This window comes from Coregonus lavaretus (assembly GCF_964263955.1).
Source record: "Coregonus lavaretus genome assembly, chromosome: 13".
NCBI classification, from domain to species: domain Eukaryota; kingdom Metazoa; phylum Chordata; class Actinopteri; order Salmoniformes; family Salmonidae; genus Coregonus; species Coregonus lavaretus.
In genome coordinates, this window is record NC_140000.1 from 13,749,442 (window position 1) to 13,772,503 (window position 23,062).

General features: G+C 45.1%; 2 protein-coding genes and 1 long non-coding RNA gene across 3 annotated transcripts; 2 read left to right on the forward strand and 1 right to left on the reverse strand.

Annotated features, from left to right (window-relative positions):
* Positions 1-2,601: 2,601 nt before the first annotated feature.
* LOC311139367 (interferon-gamma-inducible GTPase 10-like) lies at positions 2,602-3,827 on the reverse strand (the record flags this gene model as incomplete). The annotated part of the gene is given in 3 exon segments (XM_084174236.1): positions 2,602-3,145; positions 3,147-3,501; positions 3,761-3,827. Coding segments are annotated over 2 exon segments (843 nt in total), but the record flags the coding sequence as incomplete, so codon positions are not given.
* Positions 3,828-10,776: 6,949 nt separating this feature from the next.
* On the forward strand, positions 10,777-12,582 carry LOC311139368 (B-cell receptor CD22-like; the record flags this gene model as incomplete). Its single annotated transcript, XM_084174237.1, has 4 exons — positions 10,777-11,137; positions 11,330-11,620; positions 11,875-12,126; positions 12,257-12,582. The coding sequence occupies 4 exons, from the start codon at positions 10,777-10,779 to the stop codon at positions 12,580-12,582; spliced, it is 1,230 nt and encodes a 409-aa protein (XP_084030363.1).
* A 68-nt stretch (positions 12,583-12,650) lies between these two features.
* LOC311140163 lies at positions 12,651-13,127 on the forward strand. Its single transcript, XR_014614122.1, has 3 exons — positions 12,651-12,728; positions 12,833-12,916; positions 13,056-13,127. It is a non-coding gene; the product is annotated as an uncharacterized lncRNA (long non-coding RNA).
* The last annotated feature ends 9,935 nt before the right edge of the window (positions 13,128-23,062 follow it).

Below are 23,062 nucleotides of genomic sequence, written 5' to 3' on the forward strand. Positions count from 1 at the left end.
CGTCAGCCCGGTCCGGCCCATTCCTGCTCCCCGCACCAAGCCTGTGGTGCGCATCATCAGCCCGGTCCGGCCCGTTCCTGCTCCCCGCACCAAGCCTGTGGTGCGCTTCGTCAGCCCGGTTCGGCCCGTCCCTGCTCCCCGCACCAAGCCTGTGGTGCGCGTCGTCAGCCCGGTCCGGCCCATTCCTGCGCCCCGCACCAAGCCTGTGGTGTGCGTCGTCAGTCCGGCACAGCCCGTGCCTGGGTCACCGGTGCCTGGTCAGGTACCGGTCAGCTGCTCCACATCGGAGCCTAAGCAATCCGCTCCACCGATGTCCAGTCCAGCTCCAGCCAGCGGGGCCAGACCGGAACAGGGGCGCTACGGAGGGTGGTGGTCCCACCCGGCCCTCCCCTGTTCGGTTTATGTTTGGCGCGGTCGCAGTCCGCGCCTTTGGGGGGGGGGTACTGTCACGCCCTGGCTCTGGGACTCTGTTATGTTGAGCCAGGGTGTGTTGTTTCTATGTGTTTTGTGTTCTAGGTTTATCTAGCTCATGTGTTTCTGTGTTGGCCGGGGTGGTTCTCAATCAGAGGCAACGAGTATCAGCTGTTGCTTGTTGTCTCTGATTGGGAACCATACTTAGGTAGCTTGTTTTCCACAGTGTTTTGTGGGATCTTGTTCCGTGTTGGTTTTGTATTGTAACCAAGGACTTCACGTTATCGTTTTGTTTTTGTTCGTGTGGTGAATCTAAATAAAAGTATGTTCACTTATCACGCTGCGCATTGGTCCACTCTCTTCAACGAGCGTGACACACATGGAGCCTCTGACAAATAGTGCTACTTTGATTGACCGACAATAACAAGCTACACGCATAAAAAGTGTGTAGGCTACCTGAACATTTATGGGGCACACTCCTAAAAACGGTCATAAAACTGTTGTTTTATAAAAAATTCTAAGGTTATGGTCTATTCTTGTATATAGCAATGTCACATAGACAATTTAATAACAATTTAGACAAAGCCTTTTCATTAAAATAGGCCTATTTCTTTTCTCCTAAAAAAGGAACACTCTCCAAAGTAATCGAATACTAACATTCATTCGAATATTCAAATAACTGTTCACATACCTAAAAGGTAAGAACAAAGAAGAACAAGTTGTTTAAGTAAGTATTTTATTATTCTCAACCAAAACCAACAGGTTCAAGAACCTTGTCTTGTAAATCTGGTGACATACTGTATGCAGATATTACCGGTACCTTGATTAGTATAATATATTATATGCTATTTACCAGACGCTTTTATCCAAAGCGACTTGACTTACAATCATGTGTAAATAGCATACATACATGTATGGAATGTGCCTGAAAAATTCTGTACTACCGATTTACATTTATGTAAGCCTTTCTTCACTTCTATATGAAGTCTAGTAACTTCATATGCTCTCAGTCTACTCAGTGACAGATGTTCCAAGTTCCTTACGCATCACTCTCTCTGCGTCTTCACTCAGGTCATTGAGGGCAGATGTCAGCAGGTAGTAACAAGCAGTGAAGGTGACCCCAGCTGATGCTACAGTACCCAGCACTGGGATACGTTTCTCAAGCAAAGAAGTGAATGTCTGCTGTGCTACTGCAACCTGGCTTAGAATACCTTGCATTTTGATCTCTGAAAGATCTCTTCCAATGGTTGAGTGCACCTCCTCAAAGAGCACCTAAAGGGGGTGGGAGGGGATTTTGGGGTGACAGAAAAAGAATTAAGTGATTATGGATAGCAAAGAAAATCTACCTTTTGGAGAGATTTGTTTTTAAAGTGATAAATTATTATAGATTATTATTGATTTATCAATTATTATCAAAATGTTTAATATTGTTGCTATCTGATATTAAAGGACATCGGCTCCTTTACCTGATATGTCTTTCCTGTCAGTGCAGCTAACTGATGTACAGGTCCTAATCCAGGCACTTGTCATCTCCCGTCTGGATTACTGCAACTCGCTGTTGACTGGGCTCCCTGCCTGTGCCATTAAACCCCTACAACTCATCCAGAATGCCGCAGCCCGTCTGGTGTTCAACCTTCCCAAGTTCTCTCACGTCACCCCGCTCCTCCGCACACTCCACTGGCTTCCAGTTGAAGCTCGCATCTGCTACAAGACCATGGTGCTTGCCTACGGAGCTGTGAGGGGAACGGCACCTCCGTACCTTCAGGCTCTGATCAGTCCCTACACCCAAACGAGGGCATTGCGTTCATCCACCTCTGGCCTGCTGGCTCCCCTACCTCTGCGGAAGCATAGTTCCCGCTCAGCCCAGTCAAAACTGTTCGCTGCTCTGGCACCCCAATGGTGGAACAAGCTCCCTCACGACGCCAGGACAGCGGAGTCACTCACCACCTTCCGGAGACATTTGAAACCCCACCTCTTTAAGGAATACCTGGGATAGGATAAAGTAATCCTTCTACCCCCCCCCCCCTACCCCAACCCCATCCCCCCCAAAAAAAAGAATAATAAAAAATACAAATATGGTTATCCCACTGGCTATAAGGTGAATGCACCTATTTGTAAGTCGCTCTGGATAAGAGTGTCTGCTAAATGACGTAAATGTAAAAATGTAAGGACTCTGCATCCAGACCAAAGTTCTGCTGGTAAGTTCATCAACAGAGACACAACACCATGGCCAGGGTCTCCTGTTACAACAGTCAGACATGCCTCTATGGCTCTCTTCCACACAGTCCCAGCCAGAGCTGTCTTCTTACTCTCTATCACGGCAGATGAGAGATTAGGCAGTGACAGGAGGAAAATGTAGCGTTTGTGGCCCTCAAGCTCCTTCTCAATGGTGGTCTGCAAGAGGTGGAAGTAAAAGCTCTGTGGTTGAAAGCAGGACAGTAAGAACACTTTGGCCTGCTTTACCCCAGCCTTCCTCAGATTCACCTCACAATCAGCTCTTATCTGACTCAGAATATCAGCTTCAGTGAGACCCTTGCCGCTCCTGCGCCTGAATGAGGCCTCCAGGTCACTGTCCACTTTGTTCCGGACAAAATAGAGCCTTTTCCCAGCCTGCCTTATGGCGTTGGCCAGCTGAATGTGGTTTTCTCTGAACCTCTCAGACCCTACAATGATGAAAAAGTCATACTGCAGGAAACCAACTTGCTCTAGGTAGGTGTCAGGTTTGAAAGTCCCATAGGTCCCATAGAGTGATAGTGGGTACACTGGGGTGAGTGTAGGCCAGAGCCTCACTGGTGATTTCAGTGACACCTGTCTGTGCTGCCCCTGGACTGTCATCGGCAACACCGCGGAACACATTAACAAAAGAGGACTTTCCAGAGCCAGACTCCCCGGTGACTGCAATGTTGAGTGTGACAGAGCCCAGCTGTTTTAGCATGCCCTGTACCTGCGATACAACCTCTGTCACAACACGGGACTGGAGGACACTGCTCATCTCCTCTATATCTGCTTCACTGATGGTCAACATTCTGGACATTGTAGAAATGTTCCGAATGGGATATTGTGAAAATACTTTGAGCTGTTGATACAAGCCTGTAATGTGAACAATATCATAGTCAAAAGTCAGGGAAAATTAACAATAAATTACAGTTTATAAATTACAGAATTACTTTCTTTGAGTACATGGCAATGACTGAACATACCGGTCTAGTTGGCAAACAACAGTAGTGTTATCATTTCATTACGTAACAGTTTAGAGTTCCGAATTTCTCTTAAACAGGATTGACATAAAATACCCTACGTTTTTAAATGTACTATCAATTTTGATGATTAAAATGTATTCAAGACTCACGTCACTACCTCCAGATAGCAGATACTAGAGAAACCAATGACAACTAAAGCTCAAAAGTGAAACTATTTTTGCCACTGTGTACAATAATCCATGCCAGTTTCCCATTGCAGGTGTGTGTCGCCCCCTGAAGGACCATTGTGTTACTACAATGTGTCATGTTAGGGCCAAGAGTTTTCCTGGTCAGGCCTTGTTGCCAGGGGGAAACTATTGGACCTAGTTATAACTAGGTTTTACTGGTCAGATAACATTGAAGGATGACACGCACTTGAAAAGGGAAAAGGATTTCTCTCTGATTTCATCTGGTTGTCTTATTATCCTAAAATAACTTTCTTTATTTATAAATATTGTTGTTTATTTTTATTTTTTTTATTTCACCTTTATTTAACCAGGTAAGCCAGTTGAGAACAGGTTCTCATTTACAACTGCGACCTGGCCAAGATAAAGCAAAGTAGTGCAATAAAAACAACACAGAGTTACATATGGGGTAAAAAACATAAAGTCAGAAATACAACAGAAAATATATATACAGTGTGTGCAAATGTAGCAAGTTATGGAGGTAAGGCAATAAATAGGCTATAGTGCAGAATAATTACAATAGTATTAACACTGGAATGCTAGATGTGCAAGAGATTATGTGCAAATAGAGATACTGGGGTGCAAAAGAGCAAAATAAATAACAATATAGGGATGAGGTAGTTGGGTGGGCTAATTTCAGATGGGCTGTGTACAGGTGCAGTGATCGGTAAGGTGCTCTGACAACTGATGCTTAAAGTTATTGAGGGAGATAAGAGTCTCCAGCTTCAGAGATTTTTGCAATTCGTTCCAGTCATTGGCAGCAGAGAACTGGAAGGAATGGCGGCCAAAGGAGGTGTTGGCTTTGGGAATGACCAGTGAGATATACCTGCTGGAGCGCAGACTACGGGTGGGTGCTGCTATGGTGACCAATGAGCTAAGATAAGGCGGGGATTTGCCTAGCAGTGATTTATAGATGGCCTGGAGCCAGTGGGTTTGACGACGAACATGTAGTGAGGACCAGCCAACAAGAGCGTACAGGTCACAGTGGAGGGTAGTGTATGGGGCTTTGGAGACAAAACGGATGGCACTGTGATAGACTACATCCAATTTGCTGAGTAGAGTGTTGGAGGCTATTTTGTAAATTACATCGCCGAAGTCAAGGATCGGTAGGATAGTCAGTTTTACAAGGGCATGTTTGGCAGCATGAGTGAAGGAGGCTTTATTGCGAAATAGGAAGCCGATTCTAGATTTAACTTTGGATTGGAGATTCTTTATGTGAGTCTGGAAGTTGATTTTACAGTCTAACCAGACACCTAGGTATTTGTAGTTGTCCACATACTCTAGGTCAGACCCGTCGAGAGTGGTGATTCTAGTCGGGTGGGCGGGTGCCAGCAGCGTTCGATTGAAAAGCATGCATTTAGTTTTACTAGTGTTTAAGAGCAGTTGGAGGCTACTGAAGGATTGTTGTATGGCATTGAAGCTCGTTTGGAGGTTTGTTAACACAGTGTCCAATGAAGGGCCAGATGTATACAAAATGGTGTCGTCTGCGTAGAGGTGGATCTGAGAGTCACCAGCAGCAAGAGCGACATCATTGATATACACGGAGAAAAGTGTTGGCCCAAGAATTGAACCCTGTGGCACCCCCATAGAGACTGCCATAGGTCCAGACAACAGGCCCTCCGATTTGACACACTGAACTCTATCTGAGAAGTAGTTGGTGAACCAGGCGAGGCAGTCATTTGAGAAACCAAGGCTATTTAGTCTGCCAATAAGAATGCGGTGGTTGACAGAGTCGAAAGCCTTGGCCAGGTCGATGAAGACGGCTGCACAGTACTGTCTATTATCAATCGCGGTTATAATATCGTTTAGGACCTTGAGCGTGGCTGAAGTGCACCCGTGACCAGCTCGGAAACCGGATTGCATAGCGGAGAAGGTACGGTGGTATTCGAAATGGTCGATGATCTGTTTGTTAACTTGGCTTTCGAATACTTTCGAAAGGCAGGGCAGGATGGATATAGGTCTGTAGCAGTTTGGATCTAGAGTGTCATCCCCTTTGAAGAGGGGGATGACCGCGGCAGCTTTCCAATCTCTGGGGATCTCAGACGTTATGAAAGAGAGGTTGAACAGACTAGTAATAGGGGTAGCGACAATTTCGGCGGCTAGTTTTAGAAAGAAACGGGTCCAGATTGTCTAGCCCAGCTGATTTGTAGGGGTCCAGATTTTGCAGCGCTTTCAAAACATCAGCTGTCTGAATTTGTGTGAAGGAGAAGCGGGGGGGCATGGGCAAGTTGCAGCAGAGGGTGCAGAGTTGTGAGCTAATGTTAGCTAATGCTCAATCACCTCAGCAGCTAATCTTAACCTGGATAGCACTGTGAATTTAGCTAACTAATAACTCACTGTACAGCTGATGTGGAGGACATGGGTGGAAGGACCACAACAAACATTCTTCTTTCCATGATGTTTATTGTACACAAACAACACAAGCCGCAGGGTGGGGACCTTGCCTGGTGTCGAGGGCAGTGACCTCGGCGCCAGCAGCAGGGTGCATCCTTGGAGATCTCACCGTCGCTGGGCTCAACATTGCTGGGGCGCTGGGGTCACCATTGCTGGGGGGTTCACCGTTGCTGGTTGCATGTTGCTGGGGGGCTCACCACAGATGAGGTCACTGTTCTGGGGTCACCACCGCTGGGCTGGTCACTGGAGGGCTCACTGTCGCTGGGGACAACGTTGCCGTGGGCAGCACTAGCACTTCTCTGGCTTTGCTGCTAGGACTGGGTAGCTGCTATCAGGTCCCAGTCCTCTCAATCTTCTCCTCCAGGTATGCTGGAAGCCAAGCAGGGACGCGCTCAACTTCACATACCATTTTGGAAAGAAAATTAAAAAATTAAAAAATACCACAATCCAATTGAGAATCTGTGGTATGACTTAAAGATTGCTGTACACCAGTGGAACCCATCCAACTTGAAGGAGCTGGAGCAGTTTTTCCTTGAAGAATGGGCAAAAATCCCAGTGGCTAGATGTGCCAAGCTTATAGAGACATACCCCAAGAGACTTGCAGCTGTAATTGCTGCAAAATATGGCTCTACAAAGTATTGACTTTGGGGGGGTGAATAGTTATGCACGCTCAAGTTTTCATTTTTTTTGGTCTTATTTCTTGTTTGTTTCACAATAAAACATATTTTGCATCTTCAAAGTGGTAGGCATGTTGTGTAAATCAAATGATACAATCCCCCCCCAAAATCTATTTTAATTCCAGGTTGTAAGGCAACAAAATAGAAAAAATGCCAAGGGGGTGAATACTTTCGCAAGCCACTGTAACTAATAACTCACTGTACAGCTCATGTGGAGGACGTGGGTGGAGGTACCACAACAAACCTTCTTTCCGTGCTGTTTATTGTACACAAACGACACACGTTTAAGGACTGACTAGCTCCAGCACAGAACAATCTGTGTTCTATGCAGGGGCCATACCATACATCAAGTCAACTGCCCCAAAATGACAGTAACACAGGGTTGGTAGGTCAAGCAAAAACTTGTACAACCCAATGACCACTCAAAACCCGCCCAAAAGCCTGAAAACTACCCCATTTTCTTTTTGTCACAGCAATAGAGGAGTTGCCATATTTATACAATAAACCCTTTCTCCATAACTTTATCGTGCCAATTAAGAAGGAATATCATAGTAACTTGTAACAGCATTAGAAGCTAAATTCAGGTTTCCTCAAAATAATAATTATTGCAAGCTATGACATGACCTAATAAAGGAATTTGAATATGTGGCAAGACAAAAGATAGTGTGCCCTTATTAAACTCGCCAGATCATTTTCCATCAATGGATGTTTATTTAACTCGTTTGACTGCTATGATTAAGCAATAAGGCACAAGGGGGTATGTATGGGTATGGCCAATATACACTGCTCAAAAAAATAAAGGGAACACTTAAACAACACAATGTAACTCCAAGTCAATCACACTTCTGTGAAATCAAACTGTCCACTTAGGAAGCAACACTGATTGACAATAAATGTCACATGCTGTTGTGCAAATGGAATAGACAACAGGTGGAAATTATAGGCAATTAGCAAGACACCCCCAATAAAGGACTGGTTTTGCAGGTGGTGACTACAGACCACTTCTCAGTTTCTATGCTTCCTGGCTGATGTTTTGGTCACTTTTGAATGCTGGCGGTGCTTTCACTCTAGTGGTAGCATGAGACGGAGTCTACAACCCACACAAGTGGCTCAGGTAGTGCAGCTCATCCAGGATGGCACATCAATGCGAGCTGTGGCAAGAAGGTTTGCTGTGTCTGTCAGCGTAGTGTCCAGAGCATGGAGGCGCTACCAGGAGACAGGCCAGTACATCAGGAGACGTGGTGGAGGCCGTAGGAGGGCAACAACACAGCAGCAGGACTGCTACCTCCGCCTTTGTGCAAGGAGGAGCAGGAGGAGCACTGCCAGAGCCCTGCAAAATGACCTCCAGCAGGCCACAAATGTGCATGTGTCTGCTCAAACGGTCAGAAACAGACTCCATGAGGGTGGTATGAGGGCCCGACGTCCACAGGTGGGGGTTGTGCTTACAGCCCAACACCGTGCAGGACGTTTGGCATTTGCCAGAGAACACCAAGATTCGCCACTGGCGCCCTGTGCTCTTCACAGATGAAAGCAGGTTCACACTGAGCACGTGACAGAGTCTGGAGATGCCGTGGAGAACGTTCTGCTGCCTGCAACATCCTCCAGCATGACCGGTTTGGCGGTGGGTCAGTCATGGTGTGGGGTGGCATTTCTTTGGGGGGCCGCACAGCCCTCCATGTGCTCGCCAGAGGTAGCCTGACTGCCATTAGGTACCGAGATGAGATCCTCAGACCCCTTGTGAGACCATATCCTGGTGCGGTTGGCCCTGGGTTCCTCCTAATGCAAGACAATGCTAGACCTCATGTGGCTTGAGTGTGTCAGCAGTTCCTGCAAGAGGAAGGCATTGATGCTATGGACTGGCCCGCCCGTTCCCCAGACCTGAATCCAATTGAGCACATCTGGGACATCATGTCTCGCTCCATCCACCAACGCCACGTTGCGCAACAGACTGTCCAGGAGTTGGCGGATGCTTTAGTCCAGGTCTGGGAGGAGATCCCTCAGGAGACCATCCGCCACCTCATCAGGAGCATGCCCAGGCGTTGTAGGGAGGTCATACAGGCACGTGGAGGCCACACACACTACTGAGCCTCATTTTGACTTGTTTTAAGGACATTACATCAAAGTTGGATCAGCCTGTAGTGTGGTTTTCCACTTTAATTTTGAGGGTGACTCCAAATCCAGACCTACATGGGTTGATAATTTTGATTTCCATTGATAATTTTTGTGTGATTTTGTTGTCAGCACATTCAACTATGTAAAGAAAAAAGTATTTAATAAGATTATTTAATTCATTCAGATCTAGGATGTGTTATTTTAGTGTTCCCTTTATTTTTTTGAGCAGTGTATATTGTTTTGTCATCTTCACAAATCAACTGCATTATACTTAAAAAAACACTTCAACTTCAACCAGTAAAAAGGCTTTTTGGCTAGCTTCTGCTACAGCCGATATCAATGAGCGTTAGCCTTCTAGCTAACAACTGCTGCACCAAAATAGTTATTTAACAACGATCACAACCTAAAATAATCGTAGCAAATGTTCTAGCAAGAATCAAAGCATCATTGTAAGCGTATGAGAACCCCAAATAGTTATTTTGTTTAGAAGTAATAAAAACATAAATCCACGTTGCGCGCATCTGTGCGTGACGTCAGTGTGTTGTGTGCTGAAAAGGGTCTATTGTACTTCAAACTATGTGTAGGCAGTTTGCTTAGGATTCAAACCTTCTCAAACAGCCTAATTCATACCCCCCCCCCACCCCCTTTTTTTTTGGTTGAGATGTGTGTTGACTACCTCCAATATAGTTCATTTGCGAATTTTCAGAAATTGGTGTCATATTGGCTTAGTTATGGTGATAGGGAGATTTGAATTTAACACTGAGCTTCATCCAATCCCTATAATAGACGTGACTATCATCGCATCTATAATGGTCACAGCACAGATCATGATACAGGATGTGAAAGACTTGATCACACGTACATTGTTTGAAGGAAATCGTGAATTGCAATGCATATGACAAAAAGTTATATTTAATAATGTGGTTTTAGATCTACTGACTGAGTGTGAGTAATAGCCCTGACTAAAGTTAACGTGGCGGAATGGTACAGTAACAATCTTATAAGATTTTATACTAATTTCAAGAGATTTCACCTTCAGCTTCTGAAAACCTTTGAGTTTTGCAATGTGGAAAACATAATCAAAATAAATATTCTCAAAAACATTACATTTAATGCTTCCCTCAAGGGAAGAGTTAAATCACCCCACCGTCAGTCAGAGACAAAATATGGGAAGTCCTGATAGCAAAAATAAAGAAATCACGTTATATGTGAAATGGGAAGTGTGAGCAGGATGGTAATATTTCCTTTATATGTCAATGCCATTAGTCTCTGAAGGAGAGTGGTTAACTGACAAGAGAAAGAAAGATCCTGCTAAGCAAGTAAGTGATTGTCTTTTAGACAGTAAAAGTATCATATGCAATGCTAACATTCTAGTGATAATCAAATGTTTCTTATTCCCTCAGGTCCTGTACAAAGAGGAGGGGATGCGGAGTGAAGCATTACCGTGGCCTTTTCTTATTCATTGCATTTGGCTTGGAGGTAGGATACAAATATAGATGTATACAGTATAAAATATTGTATTTATTTATTCAGTTTTACACAAGAAAATAGATAACTATGTGAGGAGAGTTAAAAAGAGAAGCGAAAAGTACATGTGCAGGGGAGGGAACCTCCCCCTTTCAAATATTAATAGAACAAAATGAACAATAAAATGGCAAAATGAACAATTTGTTCAAATCAACCCCTGTGACTTATACTCATATTCCTTGACTGTGTCCAACACCTCTTACTAACATTTCCCCCACTGCGATTTGAGTGATGGGAGTTGATGCCTCGTCATGGACTGCTGAGGTGCCCAGCTCAGTATCCGGCCTGCAGGGCTCGTGCATCGTGATTCCCTGCTCATTCAACTACCCAGAACCAGAGGAGAAGCCCTCTGAATTCACTGGCATCTGGTTCAAAGACACCAATGATGTTATATACCACCCAGACAGTTCCAAAGTATTCAAAGACTACAAGGGTCGTACAGAGCTGGTGGGAGACCTCCGGCAGAAGAACTGCTCACTCAGAATCCACCCGCTCCATCGCAGTGACAAAGGACCCTTTTATTTCAGGATTGAAATAGAAGACCATAAAAAGTATTCCTACATACGTGACACAGTCTCCATTGCAGTGACCAGTAAGTTCCCTTGGGAAGAATTGACAAGGAGAATTTCAATTTATGTAGTAGAGTATCCCATTATTTACCCTATTGATAGCTATAGCTTCTTCTAGATTACAATTACAGTGCTGAAAGGACAGACCCAAGAACTAGTGGATGCACACCTCAAAAGAACTGCAATAACTGTTTTCTTCTCTTTGCTGATTTCAGGCTCTCCAGATCCCCCCTCTCTGTCAGTGAGGGAGGAGGTGAAAGTGGGGGAGGAGGTATCTGCCTCCTGCTCTGTGTCTCAATCCTGCCCATCTGATCCCCCTCTCCTCACCTGGAGCCATTCTGGAACACCCAGTGTCCAATCACAGCAGCTGACCAACGGCCAGTGGGAAGTGACATCATCCCTGACCTTTACCCCTAGCATCACTGATCACAACCAGTCTCTTGTCTGCACAGCAGCGTACATGGGAGGGAAGACAGTGAAAAGGTCCAAAATACTCAATGTCAAATGTAAGTGGACCACACCTGTGTGTTAATAACACTGGAAGATGTACACTTTGATTTCTGTGAAAACAGAATGCTTCTGTGCATATGACAAAAGTGAAACAATAAATTAAATTGAACTAATTTGAAAATGAATCATGAACTTTGTCCAGATCCTGGATTTGGCATACTTGTCCAGATCCTGGATCATGATACACTGAATCTGTCCTAAGATCTGTATTACATAGTAATATCATTCTTACTAATGTTGATATTTATAGATGCCCCAGTGGATGTGAAGGTTGAGGGAGTGTCCAGTGTGAAGGAGGGAGACTCTGTAGAGCTGAGATGCTCCAGTGACAGTAACCCTGCTGCCCACAGCTACCGCTGGCACAACAGCAGAGGGCCTCTGCCCACCACGGGACCTACCATCACACTGGAGAATGTGACCAGACTCACTGAAACCCTCTTCTGCACTGCCATCAACACAGAGGGACGAGGCCAATCCAGCCCACTGAAACTCAATGTAGAGTGTAAGTAGATGCCGATGTTCTGTCAATAAGGATCATGTCCTTTCTGTGTATATAATATGAAGACAATACTCTTCAGGATGTAGCACTACATGTTCAGTTGAAACCAAACTGTATATCATTCTCATCCCAGACCCCCCTGAGATCAAAGTGGGCTCTGCATGCACATTAGACATCTCCATGGTAACCTGTCTGTGCATTGTGTATTCGGAGCCCCCCGGCACTGTGGAGTGGTCTCTTCCAGCAGGACCCCTGCCCAGTACCAGGGTGGAGAGGCATGGGTCAGTTACCATGGTGACCCTACAGAGGGCACTAGGCTTCTCAGAGACCGTCCACTGCAATGCCAGCAACACACAGGGCAATGCCACCTTGTCCTTCACTGTGCCCACAAATGGTAAGGGAAACAGTGGGGAAAAGTGTATCTTAAATGAAGTATTATATACTATATTTACATCATAAAGGATATTATGGGTACATGAATAAATCATAATTATTTGTTTTTGGACAGATAAGATGTTGATGCTGTACGTTTCAATTGGTATTGCTGCATTAGTGGTGGTAGTAATACTAATTCCCATGTCAGCTTGCCTGTTGACCAAGAATGGGTAAGTTGCTCTTTTTGTTTTTGGAGGGAGTTACATGGATTTGTATTTGTTTTTAGCTGTTTTGTTCTGTTTTGATAACTTCGCATTATTTTTCTCAACTGTAGGAGTTGTCGTAGTGACCAGCCAGTAACCAGCAAGCAGGACGTGGATACAGCCAAGGGTGCTTTTTTAGATCCCTCAACATCAAGGTATTTTTCTACAGGCTGTTCTATCTGTGATCATAATGTATACATCCTGCTGAGTTGCTAAAGACCATTAGCCTACATTCACTCTTGTTGTGTCATATGAAGAGAATGCATCACATACTGGCCCTAACTCTATCCACAGGAAAGAGCAGAAAGACTCCAGCAGTGAAATCCACACAAACTACTACACCAACGATCACCTATATGGCAACATGAAGGTATGTACTGTAGGCCTACTGCAGACATTTACAGTAGATATCTGAGAAGAACTTTGCTCTAAATACAAAGGATTAAAAAAACAATAGAGGTGTTGTTGATGATGATGATGATGATACGATATCTCTGATCTGGTTTCCTGTAGGCTGAAGAGGATGGCGACCCATACGAGAGTGTTGGTGGAGACGATGCAGTCTATGCCAACTTGTGAACACAATAGGAAGCATGTGGGAGTCTGGCTCAGAGGCCATGGTACTCAGTCTGTCAAGGTTTCCAGTTTAACATTAACATTTTAACCCAATGTAGCAGAGCTGGCGACTGCTTATATTTGTTAGCTTTATGGTTCTTGTGGCTAAAGAATATGGTACATTCTTATTTGTGTTGTGGCTTTGTGTTATGGCTTTTACAGTACAAAAAAAAAAAGGGCTAATGCTTGGGTAGTTCAGGCTCTTTGGTATCACATACACTTATGTCAGTCTCATTAAGACTGCAGAACTGTGTGCAAACTTCACCTTTAATTACAGAACACAACATAACACATTAACTGGCATGACAATCCGTCTCATTAGTCAAAATGCATTTTTATTGTACTTGACACATACCAAAAGCATAACATGCATTTAAATGCACTTAAATTACTACAGAAATGATACATTATCTCTCATGTAGTGACTCCATGTCTTTCATGTGTATAACAAAGAAACAAACAAACTTGATGAGAGCGTTGCAACCAACGTCCAATGGGCAGAAATGAATTGTTTTTGCATCCCTTTGATATGTAAAGTAGAAATGATGCACCAATATTGCATTTGAAAACCCTATTATATGAAATGAAGTGCCCTTTAATATAGACCACATGGAGAATTCAATAAATCAGATTTAAATATGAATAGAGACTTGCTAAAGTGCCATAATTCTGCATTTTGCACTCCATGCACCCTCTGTGACTTCTAGAAAGATTTTAACCCACTAACCCCCAAAATACTCAAAGTTTTCACCATCATTGTAAAGCCCTAGTGATTTCGTTGCTTTGACAAAGTTATTTCAGAAGATTATTATTTATTTTATGTGAATAGTGATTCATTTGTCTGTCCCTCATTTTAAGGTCAACCCTGTTACGTGAACTCTCATTTTAATATGGTGAAACTATTCCTTTTTAAATTATAGTGTAAAAGCAGTTGAGCTGGTTTTACTCTTTTGGCCATTTTCTGGTGTTTTGTGGTAAAAAACTGAGCGGGTCTAGCATAACACGTCAACCCTGTTACCCATAGATAGACAGGCTAGAAATGTTTTAACAATTTAAAAGTATGTGTGAATATTGCATTCAATTGCCCCTCCTTGTTGCACTCAACAAGCTTCCATTCTTCTTGTCACAAGGGGATTCATGGCTGATTTAACTAGTAATTACCAGTTGGAGGGCCGTTCAAGTGGATTTGTCCTAACCATCCACTGTAGAGCTGTACAATTCCACTCAATTGAAGCACAAGACCTAAACCTACGCTTTGATATAGTGTGGAGCAATGTTCCCTCTATTTTTTTTAGGCACTGAGGAAATTTCAGGTCTACTGAGCGCATACTTGAACGTTGTGAAAATTCTGTGCAACTTCCAGTGTGCGTTTACTGTGAACACTGAGGCTGTACCAGTTTTCAGTTAGTTTTAACAGTGGCCATGTAGGCTAATGTGGCTATTTGATCATAATGTAGGCCTACCAAAGTGGCTTACCATCAAAAACAGTGGAGAGAATGCATCTCATAACATTTTAACATGGAAATAGCTGTTCTATCATTCAGCCTACAGTAGCATCCAATGTGTGGTGTTCAATGTAGGCATTAACCTGTTTATCCACTTGTCCTTCAGACAAGGAGGTGACTAAAAATGTTGTTGTTGTTTGATGCAAGAAACCACTTTACAAAATAAAATGCGTTATTATTCCCATACCATTATTACAGAATTATGCTACCCTCTGCCTATTGGCTACTTAGCTTATTCAAGCCTGTCTCAAAATATGACACTGCACCTTTAAGACAATTAAAAAGCTCTTTACCTGACTCACTTTTCAAAGATGAATACGTTTTGTGCTCTTGTAGGAAGCAATCACTCCCCTATTTCTGACTACAAATGATCTATAACTGGGCTAATAACTCACTAACTTGCAAAGGATATGAACAAAATGTGCACACATGGCTACATGCAGCTCTCACTTTGATCTCAAAACAAGCTCATCTACACACGACCGCTAATGCTGTAAACACAGTCCAGTTCAAAGTAAATGGCACAGATCCATATATGGCAATGGTCTATTTGCATATAAGCCTACTGCAGCTCTGATTGTTTATGCCGCAACAGTTTGTGTAGAGTACGGTCTGTGCAGAGTATGGTAGAGTAGTGCATGTCAAGACAATAGAATCCTACTCCGATGTGTTCTGCCTACAACAAAATCTGTTTTATAGTTTGTTTTGTTTCGGTATGTTGCAATGAAAGTGGCTAATATTGCATTGATTCGATCACAATTGCCACAGTAAATGGCAACGTTGATAGTGTTAACAGGGAAAACTCTAGAACTGCGGTCACCAACCTTTTCTGAGTCAAGATCAATTTGAGTCAAAATCCAAGCCGAGATCTACCGCTCAGATTATTTTTTAACATGACTTAAAAAATGGAAGCCTATGCAACATTAACCAATTAAAAACAGTACTACAGCAATGAGGTTTGTGCAGTGAGCTCTAGGCCCGATATATTATCACTGCATATTGTCTTTGCTTGAATTGCCCTGCCAATGCATTGTTGTTCGGCCATTTCTTTATTTACTGGGCTGATGGTGACAGCATCTGATGGCCAGTCTCAGCAGAGGGAGAGAGCAGCAGACTGAGGTCCGCCACCGCTCTCCCTTTCCTCCGCTGACACTGACCATAAAGGGACACCGTCTTCCAGTTGATGGCGAAACTCGAATCGCATCGCATTATTTCTGCCTCATGTACAAATTCATGTTGTTACTCCTATGAACAGAGAAAGTGAAATATTCCTCGATATTAAGAAAGTCCAAAGCCACTAATAATAACAACAACGCAAGCCTATAGATACACTTTCCTACTCATTCATTACTGCTGCAGTGCTTGTTGTAGTGCTGAGTGGAAATACCCTTACGAAAACAGATTGCAGTCAGAGCACAGTATAACTGCAGTTAGAGTGCAGTATAACTGCAGTATGCTGCAAATACTGTATCCAATATAACACAGTTTTTTTTGTGCAGTAATTTTGCAGTGTAACTGCAGTTAAAGTGCAGTATAACTGCAGTTCAACTGCAATACTCTGTAGTTATTCTGCAATTACTGCGTCCAAAATACCACAATTGACTTTTTTCTGCAGTTACAAAACTGCAATCTTTTTTTGTAAGGGTAGGAAGAACGTGCATTTTATGGCTTATAAAAGTGTTGAATACAAAGTGTTGACTGTGCTGAGTAAGAACTTAAACATGAACTCACTTATAAAATCAATCTCTTTGCTAGTCTCTCTAGTCATGGTTTTAAACGTTTTGAAATCTCACAGTATCTGTAGCTTTCTTATATGTCTGCTACTTTACTGCAGACACCGTTATCTGAGCCATCCGATTGGCCAGCGGTAGACCTATAGTGCACCTAATTTGCTCTCTGGGCCCACCAGGAAGGCAGAGTTTGTGCCTTCAGACACATGAAATGGTTCAAAATGGCAACAGTTCGCCTACCCGGTGTGCAGGGCAGCTGATTCGGGTGCACCTACCAACAAGTAGGAACACAAGGCTTTATCATTGGGTTTTTTACAGAAATGTTTGGCGGTCAACTAGGAATGCCTTGGAGATCGACCAGCTCTAGAGAGTTCAGTGAAGTTCAATCTCATGCTTCTCTCTCTGTGGGCTGATATTTCTGTGCAGCAGTCCCGGGGGGGCTGAGCGGCAGGCTCGTGGCTACTCACGCGCAGCATAGAGGGAACATTGGACAGAAATACTCAGTTTCATCAGCTGTCTGGGTGGCTGGTCTCAGACGATCCCACAGTTGAAGAAGCCGGATGTGGAGGTCCTGGGCTGGCTTGGTTACATGTGGTCTGCAATTGTGAGGCCGGTTGGACATACTGTCAAATTCTCTAAAACGACGTTGGAGGCAGCCTGTGGTAGAGAACTGAACATTACATTATCTGGCAACAGCTCTGTGGACATTTCTGCAGTCAGCATGACAATTGCACGCTCCCCCAAAACTTGAGACATCTGTGGCATTGTGTTGTGTGACAAAATTGCACATTTCAGAGTGGCCTTTTATTGTCCCCAGTACAATGTACACCTGTGTAATGATCATGCTGTTTAATCAGCTTCTTGATATGCCACACCTGTCAGGTGGATGGATTATCTTGGCAAAGGAGAAATGCTCACTAACAAGGATGTAAACAAATTTGTGCACAACTTTTGAGAGAAATAAGCTTTTTGTGCATATGGAACATTTCTGGGATATTTTATTTCAGCTCATGAAACATGGGACCAACACTTTACATGTTGTGTTTATAGTTTTGTTCAGTACATATTATTATTATTTAATTTGTTTATTTATTCTGATTTATCAGGAGGTGCTGCAGCACCCATCAGCACCCCTACCTCCCGTGGCTATGTCTGTGATCATAACCTAGAACCCTTGCTGAGTTGCTAAAGACCATTAGCCTACATTCACTCTTGTTGTGTCATATGAAGAGAATGCATCACATAGTGGCCCTAACTCTATCCACAGGAAAGAGCAGAAAGACTCCAGCAGTGAAATCCACACAAACTACTACACCAACAATCACCTATATGGCAACATGGAGGTATGTACTGTAGGCCTACTGCAGACATTTACAGTAGATATCTGAGAAGAACTTTGCTCTAAATACAAAGGATTTAAAAAACAATAGAGGTGTTGTTGATGATGATGATGATACGATATCTCTGATCTGGTTTCCTGTAGGCTGAAGAGGATGGCGACCCATACCAGTGTGATGGTGGAGACGATGCAGTCTATGCTAACGTGTGAACCCAACAAGAAGAATGTGGAAGTCAACTGGCTCAGTGGGCATGGTCCTCAGTCTTTTAAAGGTTCCAGTAAAATATTAACATTTTAACCCAATGTAGCAGAACAGGTGACTGCTTATACAGTGGGGAAAAAAAGTATTTAGTCAGCCACCAATTGTGCAAGTTCTCCCACTTAAAAAGATGAGAGAGGCCTGTAATTTTCATCATAGGTACACGTCAACTATGACAGACAAATTGAGAAAAAAAAATCCAGAAAATCACATTGTAGGATTTTTAATGAATTTATTTGCAAATTATGGTGGAAAATAAGTATTTGGTCACCTACAAACAAGCAAGATTTCTGGCTCTCACAGACCTGTAACTTCTTCTTTAAGAGGCTCCTCTGTCCTCCACTCGTTACCTGTATTAATGGCAACTGTTTGAACTTGTTATCAGTATAAAAGACACCTGTCCACAACCTCAAACAGTCACACTCCAAACTCCACTATGGCCAAGACCAAAGAGCTGTCAAAGGACACCAGAAACAAAATTGTAGACCTGCACCAGGCTGGGAAGACTGAATCTGCAATAGGTAAGCAGCTTGGTTTGAAGAAATCAACTGTGGGAGCAATTATTAGGAAATGGAAGACATACAAGACCACTGATAATCTCCCTCGATCTGGGGCTCACCGCAAGATCTCACCCCGTGGGGTCAAAATGATCACAAGAACGGTGAGCAAAAATCCCAGAACCACACGGGTGGACCTAGTGAATGACCTGCAGAGAGCTGGGACCAAAGTAACAAAGCCTACCATCAGTAACACACTACGCCTCCAGGGACTCAAATGCTGCAGTGCCAGACGTGTCCCCCTGCTTAAGCCAGTACATGTCCAGGCCCGTCTGAAGTTTGCTAGAGTGCATTTGGATGATCCAGAAGAGGATTGGGAGAATGTCATATGGTCAGATGAAACCAAAATATAACTTTTTGGTAAAAACTCAACTCGTCGTGTTTGGGGGACAAAGAATGCTGAGTTGCATCCAAAGAACACCATACCTACTGTGAAGCATGGGGGTGGAAACATCATGCTTTGGGGCTGTTTTTCTGCAAAGGGACCAGGACGACTGATCCGTGTAAAGGAAAGAATGAATGGGGCCATGTATCGTGAGATTTTGAGTGAAAACCTCCTTCCATCAGCAAGGGCATTGAAGATGAAACGTGGCTGGGTCTTTCAGCATGACAATGATCCCAAACACACCGCCCGGGCAATGAAGGAGTGGCTTAGTGGCCTAGCCAGTCTCCAGATCTCAACCCCATAGAAAATCTTTGGAGGGAGTTGAAAGTCCGTGTTGCCCAGCGACAGGCCCAAAACATCACTGCTCTAGAGGAGATCTGCATGGAGGAATGGGCCAAAATACCAGCAACAGTGTGTGAAAACCTTGTGAAGACTTACAGAAAACGTTTGACCTGTGTCATTGCCAACAAAGGGTATTTATCAAAGTATTGAGAAACTTTTGATATTGACCAAATACTTATTTTCCACCATAATTTGCAAATAAATTCATTAAAAATCCTACAATGTGATTTTCTAGATTTTTTTTTCTCATTTTGTCTGTCATAGTTGACGTGTACCTATGATGAAAATTACAGGCCTCTCTCATCTTTTTAAGTGGCAGAACTTGCACAGTTGGTGGCTGACTAAATAAATGTTTTCCCCACTGTATCTGTTAGCTTTATGGTTCTTGTGGCTAATGAATATGGTACATTCTTATTTGGGCTGTGGCTTTGTGAATTGGCTTTTACAAGGCTTTTGTTTAATATCTATGGCTTGGGTAATTCAGCAATGTTTTTACTAAACGTTAAATATGCACAATCAAATATCCAGTATTTAACAATAGCTTGTTTCACACTTCCCCAGCTGTCTGTTGCAATTGTGTCTTGAGGGTAATCTGAGGATCTGAATACGAGTGTGGGACTTTCAGTGTTTCTCCACTTGGGGTTGCTCTTTCATTTATTGAGATTTTCAATGTCTGTTTATTTCCATAGGGTTTGAGCTATTTCACAATACTGCTTTTGTCAATATACTGTAGCTTTAGGTTTATTGACCCGCTCTATAAGAATATACCAGTAACAGTCATCTCCTCCTGTCCCAGAGGGTCCAGCGGCCACATGTCCCACTCTCTTGGGAAGCTGTCCCAGGGCCGCCACAAGGAGGACAAGGCCAAGCTGGAGGAATTCCTGGCTAAACAGGAAGAGGATCTGTGGGCGGTCCCCAAGTACGGCTGTGCCGGGAACAAGCTGGAGCATCTCACTAGGAGCAGCTGCATCCGTTACGTCCACCTGCCCATTTCATGCCCTCAGACCAGCAGTTTCTGTTTTAACAGGGGAGAGATGTGTAAACCAGCCTTTGTAGATGACCAGAACTCCTGAGTCATCCAGGAAAGAACCATTGACTTCTGTTTTCCATGGACAGCTATACACTAATTTGAAAACTGGAAGAATACCTCTGATGCTTAGAATATTGGGAAGAACTTGTCCGAAATGAACTAAACCTGTAGTCTCATTGTGACACTCTGGCTCCGGGACTTTTGTATTTGAGCCAGGGTGTATTTGTTTTGTTGGGTTTTGTTGTGGGGTTTTGTTGTATAGGGTGTATTCGTTTGGTTGTGTTTTGGGTGAGTAATTGTAGTGTCGTGTGACTCCCAATCGGAGGTAACGAGTGTCAGCTGTCGGCTCGTTATCTCTGATTGGGAGCCATATTTAAACTGTTTGTGTTCTCATGAGGGTTGTGGGTTTTTGTTCCGTATTCAGTATTTGTAACTGTGGACTTCACTAGCCGTCTTTGTTTATTGTTTTTTGTCGTTCGTGTCTTTACTCTAATAAAGTCATGTTCACTCAACGCGCTGCGCTTTGGTCTGCTCCTTTTGAAGACGGTCGTGACAGAAAAACCCACCCTAAAAGGACCAAGCAGCGTGTCAAGCGGCAACAGGACCCAGCTCCAAAGGCTTCCTGGACATGGGAGGAGATTTTGGACGGAAAGGGGTCCTGGACTTGGGAGGAGATCCTGGATGGGATGGATCGCCGTCCATGGAGCGAAACGGTGGAGAGGCGACGGCGAGAGGAGCAACGGCGTCAGCAGGGCCATCGTCGGAAGGACGAGAGGCAACCCCAAAAAGTTTTTTGGGGGGGGCACATGGCTTGGGCGGCTGGGCAGCAGGAGGCTGCCACAGGGCTGACGGAGGCAGAGAAGGGGCGAATTCAAGAGGCAACCAGGTTACGGGGGTCACTGGTCAAAGTAGGGAAAGGAGATGTAGGGGCACGGCGAGTGGTACTGGGGTGTATTACCAGTCCGGTCCGGCCCGTTCCAGTTCCCGGGGTAGAGCCAGTGGTGTGTGCCTCCAGTACGGTCCGGCCTGTTACGACCCCTCGCACCAAGGATACGGTGCGCTGCGCCAGCCCGGCCCGGCCTGTTCCGGCCACTCGCACCAGGGATACGGTGCGCTTCGCCAGCCCAGCCCGGCCTGTTCCGGCCACTCGCACCAGGGATACGGTGCGCTTCGCCAGCCCGGCCCGGCCTGTTCCGGCCACTCGCACCAGGGATACGGTGCGCGTCGCCAGCCCTTTCCCACCAGTGCCTACACCACGCACCAAGCCTCCTGTGTGTCCCCCGAGTCCTGTGCGTCCTGTTGCTGCTCTCCGCACTAGGCCTTATGTGCGTCCCCAGGGTCCAGCATGCCCTGTTCCTGCTCTCCGCACTAGGCCTTATGTGCGTCCCCAGGGTCCAGCATGCCCTGTTGCTTCTCCCCGCACTAGCCCTGAGATGCGTGTCCTCAGCCCGGTACCTCCAGTTCCGGCACCACGCACCAGGCCTACGGTGCGCCTCAGACGGCCAGAGTCTGCCGTCTGCCCAACGGGGCCTGAACTGCCCGTCTGCCCTAAGGCGCTTGAACTGGCCATCTGTACTGAGCCTGCAAAGCCGCCCGTCTGCCATGAGCCTTCAAAGCCGTCCGCCAGACCGGAGCCGCTAGAGCCTTCCGCCAGACAGGATCAGCCAGAGCCTTCCGCCAGACAGGATCAGCCAGAGCCTTCCGCCAGCCATGAGCAGCCAGATCCGTCGGCCAGCCATGAGCAGCCAGATCCGTCAGCCAGCCATGAGCAGCCAGATCCGTCGGCCAGTCATGAGCAGCCAGATCCGTCAGCCAGCCATGAGCAGCCAGATCCGTCAGCCAGCCATGAGCAGCCAGATCCGTCAGCCAGCCATGAGCAGCCAGATCCGTCAGCCAGCCATGAGCAGCCAGATCCGTCAGCCAGCCATGAGCAGCCAGATCTTTCAGCCAGCCATGAGCCGTCCAGCCAGGATCCGCCAGAGCCGTCCAGCCAGGATCCGCCAGAGCCAGCCAGCCAGGATCCGCCATTGAGTCCGGTGCTGTCCCTTAGCCCGGTGCTGCCCCTAAATCCAGGTGGGGTAAGTTGGAGGGTGGTCATGTGGAGGAGGCTAGGGAAGCGGGTGGTGACTAAGGTGGGGTGGGGACCACGACCAGGGCCAGAACCGCCACCGTGGACAGACGCCCACCCAGACCCTCCCCTAGACTGTATGCTGGTGCGCCCGGAGGTCGCACCTTTAGGGGGGGGTACTGTGACACTCTGGCTCCGGGACTTTTGTATTTGAGCCAGGGTGTATTTGTTTTGTTGGGTTTTGTTGTGGGGTTTTGTTGTATAGGGTGTATTCGTTTGGTTGTGTTTTGGGTGAGTAATTGTAGTGTCGTGTGACTCCCAATCGGAGGTAACGAGTGTCAGCTGTCGGCTCGTTATCTCTGATTGGGAGCCATATTTAAACTGTTTGTGTTCTCATGAGGGTTGTGGGTTTTTGTTCCGTATTCAGTATTTGTAACTGTGGACTTCACTAGCCGTCTTTGTTTATTGTTT